The sequence below is a fragment of the Talpa occidentalis genome, unplaced genomic scaffold (genome assembly GCF_014898055.3).
Source record: "Talpa occidentalis isolate TD23 unplaced genomic scaffold, MPIMG_talOcc4v2.1 talOcc4.6, whole genome shotgun sequence".
NCBI lineage: Eukaryota > Metazoa > Chordata > Mammalia > Eulipotyphla > Talpidae > Talpa > Talpa occidentalis.
The window spans coordinates 48,364,317-48,383,882 of record NW_023604972.1 but is presented as its reverse complement, the minus strand read 5'-3'; the positions used below and the strand labels follow the sequence as shown (position 1 = coordinate 48,383,882).

Genomic DNA, 19,566 nt, shown 5'->3' with positions numbered 1-19,566 from the left:
AAATAATAAGAGATAAATATATAAACTATAATATGTCACTAAAGATATGACAAAGGTTCTCTACCTCTTCTATACAGAATACTTAAAATACCAAAGAAAAAACTATTAAAACTTTATAGAAAAGTATGTGAAAGGCAATAACAATTGCAAAAGGAGAAGGCACTAAACTAATATGAACATGAAAGAAATGTTTTTCCCCATAATAAACAAAAATGCAAATTAAAATAACCCCAAAGAAATTTGGGCTGTCAAAGAAACATTTTAAAAATATGCAAAATAGGGCCGCCCAGGTGGTACAAGGGGTTAAGCAACACACTATGAAGCAATCCACAGTCTCTGCAGCATGAGTTTGATCTCCAGCTGGCCAGGGAGAAACCCACATGGTGCAGCAGACCTTTCCTGTTTTGCCCGCTGCTCCCCTCAGCAGTGTATTTCAGTCAGTTTGCCTGCTCTGTTTCCCACTCTGTCTCTGGTGAGTCCTCTCACCTCCCCACATCTCTGGCCTGTATCCCAACTCTTGTATGCATAAATAAATGAATCTTAAAAAAAATATGCAAAATAATTAGGGCATGGTGAATGGACTGTCCTAAAAAGGTCAGTTATAATTGGGAATTATATGATTTAACTGGAAAGAGATGTGACTATCTCTTTAACACTTCACAAAGTACGTATCTTGACTGAGCAATTTCTATTTTAGGAATTCATCTTAAAAAAGAATCAGAAACTTAGCTAAAGAAGGTAGTAAACTTGGGACAGGGGAAGACATTGTAATCAACTGACATGTCTATCAAAGGGACATCATTAAATAAATTATAACCACCTCATTGAATAAAATATTATTTATATTGGTTTACAGCTGCTTTATTCACTTCAAAGTATATCTTGAACATCTACACTAGAATATCAACATCAGTATATATAACTTTAACTTATTTTAAAAACTACTGCATACTATTTCACTGTGTTGATGAATCACAATTTAACTATTGCTCTGCCATATAGATTATTTCCTATACTCCTTCTAACCCTTTTCAACAGTTTGCAGGTATTTTCAGGGGTTCTTAGGTTTAATTCAAGAGCAATTCATTAGGAGACTTAGGCAGGTCTTTGATGATATTATACTATGCTCATATGACCACGTGTACATTTTCTTTTTTGAACAAATTCATGAAATATGTTAGGATTTAGAAGTTGTGCTTTCCAAAAGGTTAAAAACATACTCTGGAGCAGCTTCATGGGCTTGTGATATAGTTTTCTGAGATACCAAGTTGAACTGTCATTTGTGCCTTGTTTTCTTATGTTTATTCCCTCTTGCTTCAGATTTGGGGCCAATACACATGGTTGATGATGAAGACATCCCAGCAGGCAACAACCACTTTGATGTTGTCAACACCATATTTTTCTTTCTTGTCATTAGCCTTGATCACTTTTCATACTAGTATGTTCCAGTACACCTCAACATCCCTTGCTGAGTTTTTAGGATTTCAATACTTTAGAAACTGTGAACATCTTTCGGGTGGTGAATGGTTAAGAAGGAGGATGGGAGCTGACTAATTCCTTAGCTCTTGAGACCCAGAAGAAATGATGCTCTGCTTGAGTTAGACGTCCCTTAACTGTGGTATGGCACCTGCAATGATTCCATGCTTGACTCACGTTTTCTAGCTTCTGCTTCACTGTCATTAGTCTTTGAGATTTGGGAGGAAACAATCGTTTTGTTCATATTCTAACCTTTTATATAACCCGGGAAACTAACCTACCTTTTCCTATATACTACTCCTTGTTCTGATTCATGACAATGAATTTGGGGATTAAACGAACCTGAATTGAAATTAAAGTTCTCTTCCTCAAGTTTCTTCATCTTTATTTCCCTGTGATAATTGATCTTGCTTACCTTTGACATCATGTTTGATTAGGCTACAGTTCTGCTACCATCCCAGGCCGGGTAGGTTCACCGTTGGTTCAGGCAGCTTAAAAGAGACGCTTGGAGCACTTGGCATTGTTCCCACAGGTTTTTTAATAGTATACAGGGGAAGCCAGCAGGGAGACAGCAACTTGGCCCCCCTGTGAATCTCTATTCGTGCTTTCCTCTGGGCTTTCTCTGGCATTCTCTTGTGGTCTCTTCCTCTCATACCTCTTGCTCGTCCTCTCTTAGCTGCTCCGCTGTCTGAGTAATGCTGCCCTAACATGCCTCACCTCTGGGCTCAGGTGTGCACACTTATGCATGCAGGCACCCATGCTCCAGGTGTCCACAATCAGGCACATGTGCCCTGTGCCCCACGTTCCCAAGCACCTTCTGTGTTAACACAATCAAGGCCACAGGTGATAGATAGCCACAGAGGCCAATGACATAAAAACCTGCCCAATTCACTTACCCTATAGCTACCCTTTTAATCAGAAGCTTAAAACAGCAGCTTTTCCTAGTCACATAGGTTTTATCAGGACATCTATTTTTTTATTTTATTTTTTTAAAGATTTTATTTTATTTATACAAGAACCAGGGTACAGGCCAGATGTGTGGGAGGGCGAGAGGATTCACCAGAGAAAGCGCGGGGAACAGAACAGGCAGACTGATGAAATACATTTCTGAGGGGAGCAGCGGGAGAGACAGGAGAGGCCTGCTTGCCATGTGGGTTGCTCCGAGGCCGGCGGGGATCAAACTGGCACTGTAGAGGCTGTGAACAGCTTCACAGCTCTGCACTCAACCGCCTGCGTCACCAGGGAGGCCCTTCTTTTTTTTTTTATAAAGAACTGGGGTACAGGCCAGAAGTGCAGAGGGGTGAGAGAGGATTCATCAGAGACAGAGTGGGGAACAGAACAGGCAGACTGACCAAAGCACACTGCTGAAAGGAGCAGCGGGAGAGACAGAAGAGGTCTGCTGTACTATGTGGGTAGCAACCTGGCAGGCTAGGGATCGAACTCGTGCTGCAGAGGCTGCAGATAGCTTCACAGTGCTGTGCTTAAACCCTTGCACCACCAGGGAGGCCCCTAGGACATCTACTTTTCACTGTAGACATTCAACTTGAATGGTGGAGGCTATCACTTATACTCTCTTATTAACAAACATCAATAGACATATAATAATTCAGCATTATTATATTCCAATTTTTTTCTCCCCTCCAGCTCACCTATCCTATGCTACACTCCATATATAAGTTCATACATTGGATACTTAGCAACAATGTGCTTAACTCTAGGGGTTGTTCCATAACACTGCAAATAAAATTAAAATCAGTTTTCCAGGTCAAGAGGAGGGCATAGCATTCAAGCTTTAGAGTTTTAATTCATAAAAGCCACACTGTTATGTAATTTTTAATGTATTCCTCAAGGCCATTGACTTTAGTAGGTTAGTTGAGTAAATACTTAATTTATATGTGGTGGACTTTCAGTTCAGGTGTACCAGGTGGTTGCCCAGGGGAGAAAATGTTTAAAAGTTTCTTAGTATGTGGGTGTTTTTGGGCTATAATTAACCAAACATTCAGTAATTTGGGCAGCAAAACCAGAAAGTTGGCTAGACCTCAGCTTTACTTAATAACTGTGACTGTGCCATAGTTAAAAAGCAAAGTTTTTAAGAGGCCTCCAAGGAAAATCCAGGAGCCAAAAAAGCAATGTTGGTGATTCAGTAAGTGTCCCCTGACCCATTAATTCAAGTTGGTGTGGCGTTTGAGGGAATGCTGTTGGAAACTTGAAGGGACCATAGCCTTGCTCTACTAACTCCATTCTGTCTTGGCTTTCTAAAAATTGTCCAATAGGAAATATATCTGGACACTGTAAAAAGTCAGATTGTAAAACTGAGGACCTTCACGGGTTGGGGTGGGGGTAGAACTTCAAGAGATTAAATTTGAACCATCTGCAGAAAGGAGGTAGGAATGTTATGGGCCTCCATTTTGCAAAGGAAGGAAGAACAATTTCAAGGCTGTGATAGACTCCACGTGATTTTAATGTCTGTATGGAGAAGGAAATTAAGAACAGTCAATGACCTGGGAGGCAGCATTTAGGAGGCAATTAACACCTTTCCTACTAATAGTAGTAAGTACGTGGGTGGGGGGACTTGAGCGGAACAGGCCAGAAAAGAGAGGATCTATAGGAAGGCACTGTTGGACTCTTCCTTTATATTAAAAACAAAACCCACAAATTAATATTTTTATTAGAAGAAGTTATTTTTAATTATACCTTGTTCACATGGATATCTTTTGCTCATAGGGTAAGAAAGTAGGATTTGGCTTTTTTTTTTTTGTATCAGTATAATATGCAGTAATAACTATCCATTTATTTAAAAAACAATAAAATGATTGCTTCCTCATTCACCCATGGACCTAACACATTACCATTGCCCTGCACACCCAGAATAGCTTCCGAAATTGAGCAAAGAATCCTGAGGGTTAATTCACCTACCAAGGAGAGAAAAGCACCCCGATTACTTTGGTAATTTTCAGCTAAAAATAGCATTAGTTCTACATATGGTTCTAGTGCCTAAAATCCTAAAATACTTTAAAGTTAACCTCAAAAGTTTCCAGGATTATTTTTGGCCCTACTATTCATTTCTTTAGAAAATATTTAATATTCAATTTATTCATTCCACAGATGTTTACTGATCTCACCTACCATACAAAAAGCATGGTACTAGCACCAGAGAAACAATGACAAACCACCAGAAAGAATTCCTGCTCCATAAGTCAGTTTATGTTTTACAAGTTTCTATCACATGTATTGTTTTATTTGATTCTTTGCACAAACTGAACTGACAAAGTGATTTTTGATGAGTCTGTGATAGCACTCTCACTCTATAATGATCCAACTGAGCAATGAAAAATAACAACACTTCACTGATGGAAGAACTTGGTGCAGTTGTGTTAGTGGGCAGAATGAGGGGTACCCGAGGACCCCAAACCTGCCTGCTCTAGATGGGTTCTGCCATCCACTGCATAAAGACAAAACATACATAGTGTTAAGAACTTCAATAGAAAAGAACTTTAATACAATTAGTGTGCTACAGAGAGAAGAGAAAGAATGTAGTTAAAATACTTTCCCCATGAAGTCATCTTTCCTTCTGGTGGGGAACTGTAAGAAAGGGGCAGAAGGGGCCAGGCAAGTCCAGAAGGAAAAGATCAAAATCAAAATACAAATCAAGATAAAGGCTGCCACTGTCATTCTCCCCACAGGTCTCTCATCCATGTCTCTGTCTCTTTTAAGTGCCTCCTTCCATGATCCCAAGTCCCTGGTACAAGTCCAAGGCCAAGAGCAAGTGCCGATGCATCTTCACATATCATGTACATCCTCCTGTCTTCTCCTAGTCTTCTTCTTTACCCCAGCCTTCTCTCCCAAGTCCTTTTTAACTTTCCCTTGCTGCTCAGCTCCACCCTTCTGTTAGTGGAACATTGAAGATGGAACCTCCCCTTTCTACGGGCATTACACTGTTACAGTGTATTACTGTAGAAGTCTTTAGAACATGACTTTATGTACTTTGTAGTTTACTCCATGTGTAACAGGGTGGTCCCCAGGAAAGGGGGAGGTTCCAGGTTCCCTGCCCCACCCAAGGAAGGGTGGAGCTGAGCAGGAAGAGAAGCGGCAGAAGAGACTGAGGAAGGAAGCAGGATGGAGCCAGGAGACCTGGAGGAGGCGCATGGAGCCTAGAGACACGTGAAGAAACTGCGCTTGTCTTTTGGTCGTGGACTGGGGTGAGACCCATGGGGAGGTGACAATGGCAGCTTTTATCTTGATGTTGATTTTGCTCTTTTCCTTCCGGGCTTGTCTGGTTGTTTCTGACCCTGTTCTGTGGGTCCCCACTGGAAGATGCTTTAGACTTGGGGCAGGCTTTGGGGCCTTGTTCTGGGCCGATCCCATATGGATGGACTTTTACCCACGAGGGGACGGGTAACTCTGGGTACTTCATTTAGAAACTAGACTCTTTGCCTTACCTGTGTTGTTTCAGAGTTTTATTAAAGTTCCTTCCCATTAAAGTCTCATATGTTTTGTGTTGATGCGGCGGATGGCAGAACCCATTTAGAATAGGCAGGTTTGCGGGGTTTTGGGCTGCCCCTCTCCCCGTCCTATAACACATGCAGTCTCAGGAACGTTCTAGTACTGCAGTGTGAGGAATGGTCACTTACACTAGTTAAAATGAAAATTGTTGAATTAAAACTGTTTTTTAACAGGTTGATGTTTGCTTACTTTATGGACACACAATAGGCTGAAACAATAACTAATAAAATATTATTACATAAGCAGTGATATCAAGTCCAGCTAATCTTTAGGATCATTTTGGGAGATAACATTTAAAAATACAAATTCAGGGTGTCACACTGACCTATTCAGTTTTGATCTCCAGAGGTGGAACCTAGGACGCTACTTATAAGGAAAGAGGAAAAGGAAATATTTTACTGACTTGACAAAAATTGCCCCTAATCAAGCCACCCTGGGGGACTGGGTGTTGATAAAGAGCTCTCTCTTAATGGTTTGCATTCCAAATAAGCAGTTTTTGTATGCTTGAGCAATTGTGATTTTCCTAAAGGTGTGACTGACTTAGAGGACTTTGTTGAACAATGAGGAGTATTGATATGTAAAGTGTGGGGATACTGTAAAAAGCCCCGAGAACTACCCCTCCATGCTCTAGCAACCAGGGAGAAAAGCTAGATTTGAAGTCCCTGAAACACTTTGCCTCTGGATAAAGTCAGTCTGTTCAATCCTCAGTAACACCAAAAAATTTGATTAAAAAAAAAAAGGTTTCAATGATAGGCAACCAGACTTTGCATCTCCACAGTGAATTCTTTAGAAAGGAAGCTATTAAATTCCAAAGTTGTCTTCCTCTGCATAAAGATAACATCAACATATCTTTAGGTCAAAGTGACTTAGAAGGAGAAGCCCCCACTGTCAAGAATAGCTACATTTTTAAAGGCAATGCCTCACTGTTTACACTAAAATTAACTAAATTCAAACTCATGATTGTTGGAACAGTTCTGCCAAGTAAAATATATAGATTGCTTCCTAGGTTTGAGTCCTCACTTTGTCTAATAAATTCTTTGTCTAGCTGTCATTGAGATTTTATTCCAATTAACATTAATAAATACTTTTGGCTAAATCAATACAGTTTTCATTACATATGCCATTCAAGTTATGTAACACTCAGACTGGATCCAAAAAAGTTTTACTCTATATTAGTGTCTTTGGTCTTACCAGTTTCTTCCATCTAATGGAAATCATATACTTCTAAGATCTTTTAACATGTTTTTCATGTTTGTTTTGATATCAGCCATTTTTTAAACAATATTCAAGCTCTATGAGACACTAAAAAAGTAACAAAAAGGAGGCTCTGTCGTATAGAATTTTATATTTTTCATACAATGAATTTTCTTTTGCATAGCAATGAAGTTTTGTCAACAGAAAAATGACAACCACCTCCTTTCAAAATTGCTTACCTGTTTTCATACTTAGAAATTTTGATTATAAATTATGACACAAATGATAAAGGTTTCGATTGAACTATGTAAAATGGCAACGATCCATTAGATTTGGCTTCCACAGTTGGAATTCACTTTTCTTTCAGAATGTCTCTGCCATTACTCTCCTTCCTGTACCTGCTCTCAACCCTGGTTGTACCTGGGGGAACTTTGGAAAAGTACATATGTCCAAGACTTTTACCCTGAAATTATTTTTTTTAAAAAAAAAATTTAAGATTTATTTATTTTTTTTTTTATACAATAACTGGGATATAGGCTAGAGATGTGGAGGGTTAGAGGATTCACCAGAGACAGAGTGGGGAGCAGAACAGGCAGCCTGACTGAAATACACTGCTGAGAGGAGCAGTAGGCGAGACAGGAGAGGTCTGCTGCGCCATGTGGGTTGGTCCCTGGCTGGCCAGGGATTGAACTTGTGCTGCAGAGGCTGTGGATTGCTTCATAGTACATCGCTTAGCCCCTTGCGCCACCAGGGAGGCCCTCTACCCTGAAATTAAAAGAAAATCTTTGGGAATGAGGCCATACATCTAAAACTTCCTGGGTGTTTCTAATTCTGGCCAAAGCTGAGAACCGCTCTTTAGCCAAAAGGAGATCCTCTCCCCAAGCTCTGTACGTGCACACTTTTGTATGTGATGTTCCGTCCCACTAGAATATCCCTTCTGCTCCAGTTCCCAGGTCCTCACTAAACTTATTTCAAGATTCAGTTCAGAAGCTAACCCTCCCACTTACTCATTTCTTCATAGAATATACAAATTTTTTACATGTACAAAGTACTACCACTAAGGAAGACAGACTTCCCCATTTACAATAGTACTGAATGGGGGACAGATAGAACTTTGGGGAATGAACAGTTTGGGTTGTTCAGGCCTTATTCAGTGCAGCAAGAAGAATACATGCCAAACATGTGCCCCAAAGGAAGCTTCAAGTGACCCTCCTGTGTGCCTACTGCCTTGCCGGTTGGACCTGGACTTTGGAAGGATGCCACACTGCAAGCAACTGAAGCCAAGGAGCTTTCAAGAGTGGACTCTGACACAGCAATACCATTTTAAGCAAAATGTTTAATTGTATGATTTTCACAAACTATACAAGAAGTTTCTAACCATCATAATACAGGGAAGTAGAAAATATTAAGTTTCAAGTTGAGGGAAGAGAAGGTAGCCCCAATGGTGACACCTTTCAAGCCTGGTTGGTTTAGGGCAGTTAGAGGCAGAAATTTTCTTTTTAAACTGAACTCACTTCAATGTACTAAAGAACTACCCTGCACTATATTAAATTATATTGAACACAATGTGGATAATTAAAGCAAATATTAAGTTGGGGCGGAAATGGGAGAGAAGATGGTTTTTCATGATCTTTTCAAAAGCTGTTTGTTTTAACAGCTCAGGATCTGACTCCACACTTGTAGGTTTACCTTCCTACTTTAATTGCTTTTTTGCCCTTTCATTCTAAGTTGTGCACAATCTTTTCCTGCCTGGAGGACATCTACAGCCCTCATCTTTTGTTCCTAATCCAGCAGCAACTTGTAGGCTTTGTTCACAGCTTCCACAACTTTTTTTTTTTTTTAAGATTTATTTATTTATATAAGAACCGGGGTATAGGCCAGATGCGCGGGAGGGTGAGAGGATTCACCAGAGACAGAGCATGGAACAGAACAGGCAGACTGATGAAATACACTGCTGAGGGGAGCAGTGAGTGAGACAGGAGAGGTCTGCTTTGCCATGTGGGATTCTTGCCAGCTGGCCAGGATCAAACCCATGCTGCAGAGGCTGCGGACAGCTTCATAGTGTGGCGCTCAACCGCCTACACTACCAGGGAGACCCAGCTTCCACTTTTGTGCTCTGTGAACATCGTATCTTGATTTTTGTCAGGATGCACCATTATGAATAGGTGCCCCTATTTTTTACTTCTTCAATTGTCACTGAAGAACTTCAAATTGGTTCAAATGGAAGTTAGAGGACCCAGAATGGTTCTTTCAATCTGATTTTTGGATGTTAGATGTGTACTTCTCTTCTCTATTTGTTTTAGTTTATAGTCATAAATGCTAACTCAGTGCTTCCTCCACAGCTGATGCCTCGCTCTTGGGAGCTGCCTTGTCCCAGCTTGTATTATTTCATGTTTGACTGTCTTAGGTCCAAAGTAAATTCTGTTGAAGTCTTGTAGCTTTTGTGTCCTCTCAGGTCATTTTCTAGCTTGCCATTTCTGTTCATATTGTATCTTCCCAGCCACCCACCAAATGTAAGCATTTTCAGACAAGAAACACACCTTTGTGATTCACGTTTTATATCTCATTAGGTGCACAGTAAACATCAAGTGAGGAAGAGGAGGATGGTAGATAGAATGAAGAGGTGACAGACTTACAGCTATTTTTTTTCTCTATACTCTTCCAGTAGTAATGAATGTCTCCTCCCACCTCTCCCCTCTTTCTATACATTAGGCAAAGTGAGATCTGCCAACTACTTTTTCCAGATAAATATGCATTCTCTTAGTTTTGTCTCTACCTAAATGATCAGGTACATGCAGCTTTAAAAACATCACCACAGGAAGCCTCCCCTGGTGGCGCCGCAGTTGAGCGCTGGGCTGGGAAGCTGCCAGCGGCCTCTGCAGTGCCGCCTGCGAAGGTCCCACATGGCGGGACAGACATCTCCTGCCACGCCCGCTGCTCCCCTCAGCAGTGTTTCGTCAATCTGCCTGCTCTGTTCCCCACTCTGGTGAATTCTCTCACCCTCCCGTGCTTCTGACTGTACCTGGTGCTTGTATAAATAAATAAATAAAATCTTTTAAAAAAAAATAAAATCACCGCAGGAATGTGCTAACTGCAGCAGGATCTGTAGGTCTAGGCCTCTGCTCTTCACCAGGATTATCCTTATGCTCTCACCTTCTCCATCTTTGCCTCCCTATTCCATCCTAATCTACACTCTCTAATCTCCTTAAAACATAACATTCACCCTATTATTTCCCTGCACTAGAGCCTTGATGTATTTCCTCATTTCCTATCAAGTCCAGCCCAAGATCCTCAACAGTGCTGCGCTCAAGGCTATTTATAACTTGTTCAGGCCTGATTCCCAATCCCCTCCTCAAGCCAATGCAGCAGCCAAGTTGAACTATATTTAGATGCTCCTTCCCTATATTATATAGTCAACCTTATCATTGACAATAAATTCATTCCCGGTATTACTTGCCTCTCCATCTCTATGAGTTCAACTTCCTGTCATTCTCCAAGATAGGCTAAAAGATGACCTTTGTCAGTATTACCTAAATTTATGGCTAATGCTGTCCCCTCACCATCCTATCCACTGGCTCCTGCTTCCAGATCAAAAATCCTCTTCTACTGATTTCCCAAAGCATTTCCTCTTTTGCAAAATCACTTAATGCTTTCTACTGTAATTATATTTTTTAAATGCCCATTTTCCTAAAAATGCTTTAAGCACTTTAAGGATAAGAGTTGAAGTTTTGCTTATCTTTACATTCCTTATGGTGTGTCATAATACTTAAATTTAAAATTCATTACAAGATTCTACTAATAATGAACTATGTAATCTTGAGCAAGTCAGCCTATTTGAGTCAATTTGTTCACAAATCAAAAACATGTCCTAATTCAAGAGTCTTAATTTGAGATGTTTTAAATTACATATCCCAGAGACTACACATGAAGACTTGAAAACACATACCAAAATAAAGATTTCAGCATAAGCTCTGTGAAACCCAAATTTATGGCTGCTTTAGCTATTTCCACTGATATGTTCCTGCAATCTTTTTTTCTAACTTATTTGAATCAGTATAAAATGTATGACTGTACCTTTTCTGACTCTCATCATTTCATTAAATATCAGTATCATAATTCACTCTTCAACTTTTAATTAGTGTAGCATTATTTTTATGAGTTTGGAGGGACTCATTCAATCATTCATTCCCAGAATATTTGGAGTATCTGTTAACACTTTTCCAGGTGATAGGCTCTTCTATTTAGTGAATGGAAGAGGAGAGGGGAACAAAGCTGGAGTAACTAAGGAAGATTTTTCCTGTTTTAACTATTCTAAACCATTTTTCTCTCTTATTAGTAGATCACAAAGGTTTTAGATCACCTTTGTTAAGAGTCAAAGTAAATGCTCCCATAGTTAATGTTTCCTAAAAACAAAATAAAAATTCCAATTTTTTTCCCCCACATGCCCAGATAATATAGGGGAGAGAGTGCAAAGTACTTCCACTCAATCCTTCTAAAGATAATACCACTGGAAACATTTTGGTGGGTGTGAATCACTCAGACAAGCATTCTTCACTCAAAAATAGAAACTTGCCTTATTTGTTCCAGATGTTATACAGCTGCAGGGAAGTTAAAGCCAGTGGTCCTGTTTTCAATGCAACCAAACTCTTATTGCATTTGGAATTTCTTAACCAATGAACTCATATTACTTGTTCTAAGACCTGCACAATTTTCATTTTTCCACTGTTACCATTCACAAACAACTGTGCTTCATGGGAACCATACTTCAGAATTAATGAGTCTACATCTGTGTTGTACAAGGAAACACATCCTGTTTATCACTATTTCCACCTTTCATTTATCTTGACTTCTTTAATTTTAAGCATAAACTATGTCAAAGAGAGTACATAAGGAGGAAGGAAAGGTAAGTTTACTGTTCAACAGTAGTTTAACTTTGATGACCCTGGAGTTGCAAGAAGGTGTTCATTTTAGGAGAATTTCAAGAAAAATTATAAAGAAATTATTGAGTATAAACATATAATTGTTAGTGTATTTATTGTTTAAAAAACTTGACAGTTTAACTCATTTTTTGGTTCTCTCTGTAGAGTGGTAAGAAATACTATATGGACACATGTACTATAGAAGGGACATGGCTCTTTGAAGAGAGTTAATAATTTAAATTCTGTAGGAGATGTACATGCTAACTTTATATCTAGTCCACAACAAAGGAAATATATGTGTTATAGTTTGTTTGATAACAAATCTTTGAGAACATGTGTTTGAGGAGACAGTGCCAGATTTTTTGAGATTACTGCTTTTATGTGGAGAATTTTTCAAAGTGCGATTCATGGGCAATCTGTAGCAGAATCACAAAGACTACTTATAAACTATGTACTTCTGGGTCCAGCCGAATCAGAATCTCTTCAGATTGACTCAGGGGCTATAGAGGAACCTTAGAGATCAAGCAACAGCACAACAAAGTTCTCCTCTTTCAGTTGTGAACATTAATGCCCAGGGAGGTTAAGTGATTTGTTCAAGGTCATGCAGCCAGTTAACAATAAAGACTTAGAATTTTTGTTATTAATGTGAAGACCAACATTCATTTCTAGGAAGTTGGCTATTTAATTTTTATTTTCAAAAAAGATAAAATTAAAATAAAATATAAAGAAAATCATTAATATGTCTTATCCAACAATTCTTTACTCATCATTCATCATTTTTCACTTTACTCATCAAATAACAAAATCCTTGCTCTATCTCCAAGATGTTTAAATACTGTCCCTTCAGACTTCTCTTGAATATTTTATAGTCAAAATCTTCCAGAAAAAAAAAAAAAGAGGAAAATGTGATAGTTCATGTGCTGTTAACACATTCTTTGAAATCTCATGCCTGATTATTTTGGAAAGCAAGGTCTTAATGAAAGTTAGGTAAAGGAATATGTGTGCTTCGGTGAGACATGTGGTGTGGTGATATACAACTGAGAAGGTGTAAACCTATTCTCCTAAATTATACAGTGTTGTAAACTAATGTTACCTCAATAAAAATACGTAAATAAAATTATAAAAAGTTATCTGAACCATGCTTAAGTAGAACTTTACATTCAATAATAATGCCTCAGGCTATAAAACTATAATTCATGACATACATTCTTAAAGTATGTATATGCCATCATTAATATAGTTTAATGTGAGGTAACTCAAAACTGATTCAAAAATTTGTTTCACACATTTTAATGAAGCTACTGATTTTATATCTCTTCTTAAATATCTTTAGTGTAGCCTTTTAAAAGGAAAAGACTTTGTGAATGATATTTCTTAAGTTTTTTGCACTTTGCTTCAACTGATAACATTCTGACATCCATTTTTGTAAAGAGGCACCACTAGAGAGAAACTGTACTTATAAATTTTTTTGGTATTCACAATAAATATGGCCCTAATGCTTTTCTGGAGCTATATTTCATTGTACTAATAAAAAAACCCTGAGGCCAAAGAAAATTAGTGTTCTTTTGAGGGGGATAACATTTGTGTCAGAAACTGCTAGCTGTCTATACAAATGTCTCATCTCCCTCAATTAGAACTTCTGCCTTCAGTTGGGTGCATGGCCTCCTAAATAAAGATGACAGTTTGCAGTCTTCTGTCCAGATATGACAGAAGACTTAGCCGTGTGACTAAGCTTTTGCCATCTAATATAAGTGAATGAGTGTGGTAACTTTGGGGAAAGTTCCTTAAAAGGCAGCAAGGCCAAGGCCTTTGTTCCCTCTTACCATCCTTCAGCATTCTTTTTGCCATGTAGTTGTTCTGGCTAGAGATCTATTTTGGCCTATAAGGATGAGGGCTGACCAGGCCCAAATGACTGTGAAACTGTCATTTCCACTATGGGCTGACATTAGAGTTACAAATGGGAGTGAAAGGAGCTTCTATTCTGTTTAAACCACTTTCTAGGAGTTTTCTATATTTGGAGCTATAGAGCTGCATTTGCTATCAGACAATAATATATTTTTTGCTGTAAAATTTCATTTATTCATTGAGCACTTGTGTGTGGAAATGAAACTCTTTAAAAATTGTTTATTTGTGTATTCTAAATCCAGATTCATAATCCTCCAGCGTGACAAATTTAAATACCTAGTATTCTCTCATTTTTATAGTTTGGTGCTATTGAAAAACAACCTTCTGACTACAGACAGCACCTTATTACAATGGTCTGATTGTATGAAGCTGAAATGAATATGAAACAAATACCTTCTTTATATTTTACTTTAAAAAAAAAAAAAAGATTTATTTATTTATTTATATAAGCACTGGGTACAGTCAGAAGCACGGGAGGGTGAAAGAACTCACCAGAGCCAGAGCGGGGAGCAGAGCAGGCAGAAGGACCGAAGTACACTGCTGAGGGGAGCAGTGGGCGGCAGGAGAGGTCTGCGCGCCATGCAGGACCCTCCTCCAGTGGCCGGGGAGCAGCCGTGGATCGAACCGGCGCTGCAGAGGCTGCAGGCAGCTTCGCAACCCAGCGCTCAACCGCTGCATCACTGGGGAGGCCCTATATTTTACTTTTGATGACCAAAAAATATTGGAAAGTTTTTAGAAGCAGATTCCCCTTTAAATGTGTCCATCTTTGTTCCTAGCCCAGACATACCATATAATTCTGATTTTTTCCAATAAGTAGGAATATTTTTCTTCACTTTTGATTTTAGACAGATATTGTCATGTGATAACATTTTTCAAAAATTATGAAAGAAAAAAAAAAAAAACCAACTAACCAACCCTAGCACATAGGACTTTAAATTTCAACCTTCATCCCCAGACATATGACAAGTCATGAATCCAAGGCAGGATGCAAATGCAGTCTTTAAAAATATGTAAGTGTAAATATTTGTCCAGGAACAAATTCAAAATATCATGGGACATGTCTATTAAAATTTAAATAAAATGTATGTTCTAAGTCAATGGAAATGCACTAAGGGCCATATTTTTTCAGTGTTAGTCACATATTCTAAGAACATATGTAAAGTGAGAATCTCCCTTCCCTAAAGAATACATCTCTGCAGCAGCCCTTCTGCCTGGCTGTGCCTATGCAGGTGCATCTCATCAACCCTCTCCCTTTGCAAAGCAGCAGAGGCAGCTCTCCTTCCTAGGCTGCCCGCCTGGATCTACGCAGTCTCTTTTTTAACAAACCACTCCCTTTCCAGGGCAGCTTTATCTCCCCACTTGTATCTATGCAAGTGTCCTTTATTCTCTCCCTTCTTATAATAAACCTGCCCTTTGGGATTTAAAAAAAAAAAAGAATATATCTCCTTAACTGAGCACTTTCCATTTGGTGTAATTTTTCTGCTAAGCATGGAGAAATGTTCCTATTTGGGAGCTCTATTAAAATCCAACTCTGCCTTATTGATTTTTGATTATTTATTAAGCTTTGAGTTTTTTTCTTTAAGAACAGTACATGCTCTAAGTTTCAACAACCTTTCATTTCCAAATTAAAAACTTTAAGATTGGGGCCTCCCGGATAGCGCAGCAAGTTGAGCGCAGTGCTATGAAGCTTCCACAGCCTCGGCAGCAGGGTTCAATTCCCAGCCGGTCAAGGAGATACCCAAATGGCACGGCAGACCTCTCCTGTCATGCCTGCTGCTCCCCTCAGCCATCTGCCTGTTATGCTCCCCACTGCCTGTTATGCTCAGTCAGTCTGCCTGTTATGCTCCCCACTGTGTCTCTGGTGAATCCTCTCATCCTCCCACACCTCTGGCCTGTACCCCAGCTCTTGTATAAATAAATAAATCTTTAGAAAAGAAAGAAAAAAAATAGAGTGTCATATACTTGATAGGTCTTTGAATAATAGTAGAAATACAATAAAATTTGAAGAGATATATAAGTAGAAAGACAGGCTTACCTTTGGGTCCACATTGAGAATTTTTCTATATCTTTTGTATTTGAAAAGTAAGCCTTCTGGATTATCCGCAATCACTTGATAATTGGGAGTTGAATTCCAAACAGCAATCTGACTGTCCCAGTTGTAAAAGCTATAAAAATAGGTATTTTTTAGGAATTAATATGTATTATGTATTAAATTGACAAATATATTTTAGAAAATATTTGGAGCAGTTTCATCTCAAGGTAAGTAGATAAGATCACAGTCTGTAAAACCATGTAGAATACCTGTGATTAAAACTCATGCAGTAGAGATCAGACAAGGTTATTCTCAAATTATTTATATACATACTTTTGACTAATTTGAATGATTTCCTGGTTTGAACACTCTAGGATCTCAGACCTGTTCCAGTTTTATATTCCCCGAAAGTCCAGAAGAAAATTGATGCAATTTAAGGCTGTTCCTTCCAGCTCAGACTCTTCAGGGTATTAAGAGACTGTTTACTGGAAGGAAAGGCAGACCAAGTCACCTCTTCTCATTCAAAACTAATTCATTTCTTTCAGGCTCTAGGGAGTGGGGAAACTATTTGTATTTGAAAGGTTACCATAGACTGGGCTTGATGAAATGTATTCTGAAACATCAACCATATAAATTACTCTCATTTGAGAGAAGGCAAGGAAACTAGGGGAGGTCAGCTAGCATGGTTACAGCCCTTCAACCAGTATGTCATAGGATTAATATTCCAACCCAAATCTATGTGTTTCAAACAAATATGTGCTTTTTCTTTCTACTGTTCCACATTACCTGTATTTTATCTATTTTTTAACTGATATTCTATGGAAATTTATGATTTTTCTCATGTTGCTTTATACCTACTTTTCAAAAAACAAATACCGCCATGTGAGTTGGAAGAATGCTTAATGCACTTATTTTTACATATCCTATTTTAATTTTTATTATCATGTTTGGTTTTAAAACGAGAGAGATAATTCATATGTAGCTTTTGGCCCACTGTGCTGCTTAAATATTTATAATATTTATTTTCAATCAATTTATCCTATTTCTAGGTTGATTTACCTGCTATTACTCTCCTTCATTTTGAAAGAGTAGATTTCATTGACTAAACTCACTCTGGATTATGTTGCTTCCTGAGGCATCAACTTTTGTATTATTACCTGAAAATGTTTATCCTCAAATTTTTCAATACTTCAAAAGGATTAACTATATAGGTCAAATGTTTACATTAATGAAGGAGGCATGTCAGTGAGGACTGTTCTCTCTCTTCTTTTACTACTTCTATGGCCAAGACATAGGCATATCTGTATGTTATGAATCAGTCTTCCCCAAGAGAGCAAGAATGACTATTGATTGGTAAACTGAGGAAAGAAGCCAAGCATTATGGCTTCCCAGATCTTCATTTAACTAACTTTCATAAAAGGACTTTATCATGGGTGCCTCGGCCCTGATAGGGTCATGGTGTGGGAATTCAATTCAGTGGTGAATATATTAGGAGCCAATATGGGTATGCAGCCAACAGAGTTTTCCAAATCCATTTAATCCACAATAAAGAAGGTAATTTGACCTCCATTTTCCTGGCTATTTAGTTAGGAGATTGCCAAATTGGAATGAAGGATGTGGATGTGATTCTCAACATTACAGCTATATTTCTCTAATTATTTGGGACATATATAGATATGAATAATCTGGTAAATTGCTTGAGTCATAGTTATGCTTAGAGTGGCATGGTTTATATCATACGTTTCTAATGTTTCTCAGAACTCAAATTAAGTTTAGCCTAATCATTTGTGTGTATACTGATGAAACAAAGATGGGAAACAGGTTTCATTTTACATGCCAATTTAATAGCTAATACTTACTGGTATTTAATAAAAATAAATAACATTTAATTAACAATAACCATGTGCTGGGTATTGTTTTGAACCTATGAAACTATTATCCCATTTAATCTTATCACCAAACCCATGAAGTAGGTATAAAATGTACAGGAAAAAAAGTGAAGAAAGCAAGACCCCAAAGAGGCAGGAGTTATAAAAATCTTTGAAATGTTGTATCTAATATGCAACTATGCTACGCTATTACTTTATCAATGCAGACTAATTTCATTTTAGTAAGAGTTCTACATATTATTTATTACTATCATTATTGTAAAGAGGGAATTGAAAGTAAGAGAGGATAATTAAAAATACACAAACACAAACACACATACACACACATACAGTATGTATGTACAAGAATATTCTATCAAACCCAGACAAATTCAATACAAATCATCTTTAAAAAAAATAGTTTGTTGGAATCCAGCAAACTGGCAGCAGTGTGAAGATGCTGGGCTTACCTCTTCCATATATTTACAAACAAATAACACCTAAATAATGTCAGAGACCCTGAATGATAAATGAAAGACTATTTAGTGTATCAAGAACAAAGGTATAATAGAAAGGAATAAAAAAAAAACTGTAATTAAACTGTGTTTGCAGTGATACCTGGGCAGTAAAACCCATGAGAGAGAGGGACAGCTGCCATATAGTCTCTCTCCTTATGTTAATTCAAGGGCACATGAACACGTCATGAACTTTAAAAAGCAGGGACTATGTAGAAAAGGGGGTGGTCGTGGTTGTCAGAGTCAGCATGCAGGACAGAATGCACACCAATGGAGAACTATAGGATTAAGGATACAGACTGTGGTTGCTGACTTGAGCCTGAGGCTCCCAAACGAGAAAAGTTGGAGACCCAACTGATGGGAGAGTCAGGTAAGATCAAGTGCGTCTCCTTACAAAAGAGGATACCAGTTGCAGCCTCTTACTGTGACCTGTGAAACAGCCATCTTACTCTCACCCAAAGTCAAAGCCAAGATAACAGCCACATACTGTAATTAAACAGTTTGAAGCACTCTGATCTTAACAATAACCATGTGACCCAGCCACTCCACTCGCAGGGATTTACCCAAACGACATAAAAACATTAATTCAAAAGAATACCTCGGGCCTCCCCTGGTGGTGCAGGTGGTTGAGCGCAGCGCTGTGAAGCTGTCTGCAGCCTCTGCAGCTCGGGTTCAATCCCAGCTGGCCTGCAAGAATCCCACATGGCGCAGCAGACCTCTCCTGTCTCACCCGCTGCTCCCCTCAGCATTGTATTTCATCAGTCTGCCTGTTCTGTTCCCCGCTCTGTTTCTGGTGAATCCTTGTACCCTCCCACGCATCTGGCCTGTACCCCAGTTCTTGTATGCATGAATAAGTAAACCTTTAAAAAAAGAGAATACCTGTACCCCCATGACTATTATTGCACTATTTATAATAGGTTAGACTTGAAAACAACCCAATGTCCAAAAATAGATGACTGGATCAAGAAGATGTGGTACATATACACAATGGAATAGTATTCAGCAATCAAAAAAGATAATCGAATGCCATTAACAACAACATGGATGGAGCTAGAAGGGATTATGCTCAGTGAAATAAATCAGAAGGAAAAAGAAAAACATTGCATGGTTTCACTTATAGGAGGAACATAAGGAAAAAGGCATCAGGGAAAAAT

General features: G+C 38.5%; 1 protein-coding gene across 1 annotated transcript in view; it reads right to left on the bottom strand.

Moving 5' to 3' along the window:
• CFAP299 (cilia and flagella associated protein 299) overlaps positions 1-19,566 on the bottom strand; it is a 520,438-nt gene that overhangs the window by 7,397 nt on the left and 493,475 nt on the right. Inside the window, exon 5 of the mRNA XM_054687872.1 lies at positions 16,033-16,162. Within this exon, the coding sequence (XP_054543847.1) occupies positions 16,033-16,162 (130 nt within the window). The remainder of the gene's footprint in view (positions 1-16,032; positions 16,163-19,566) is intronic.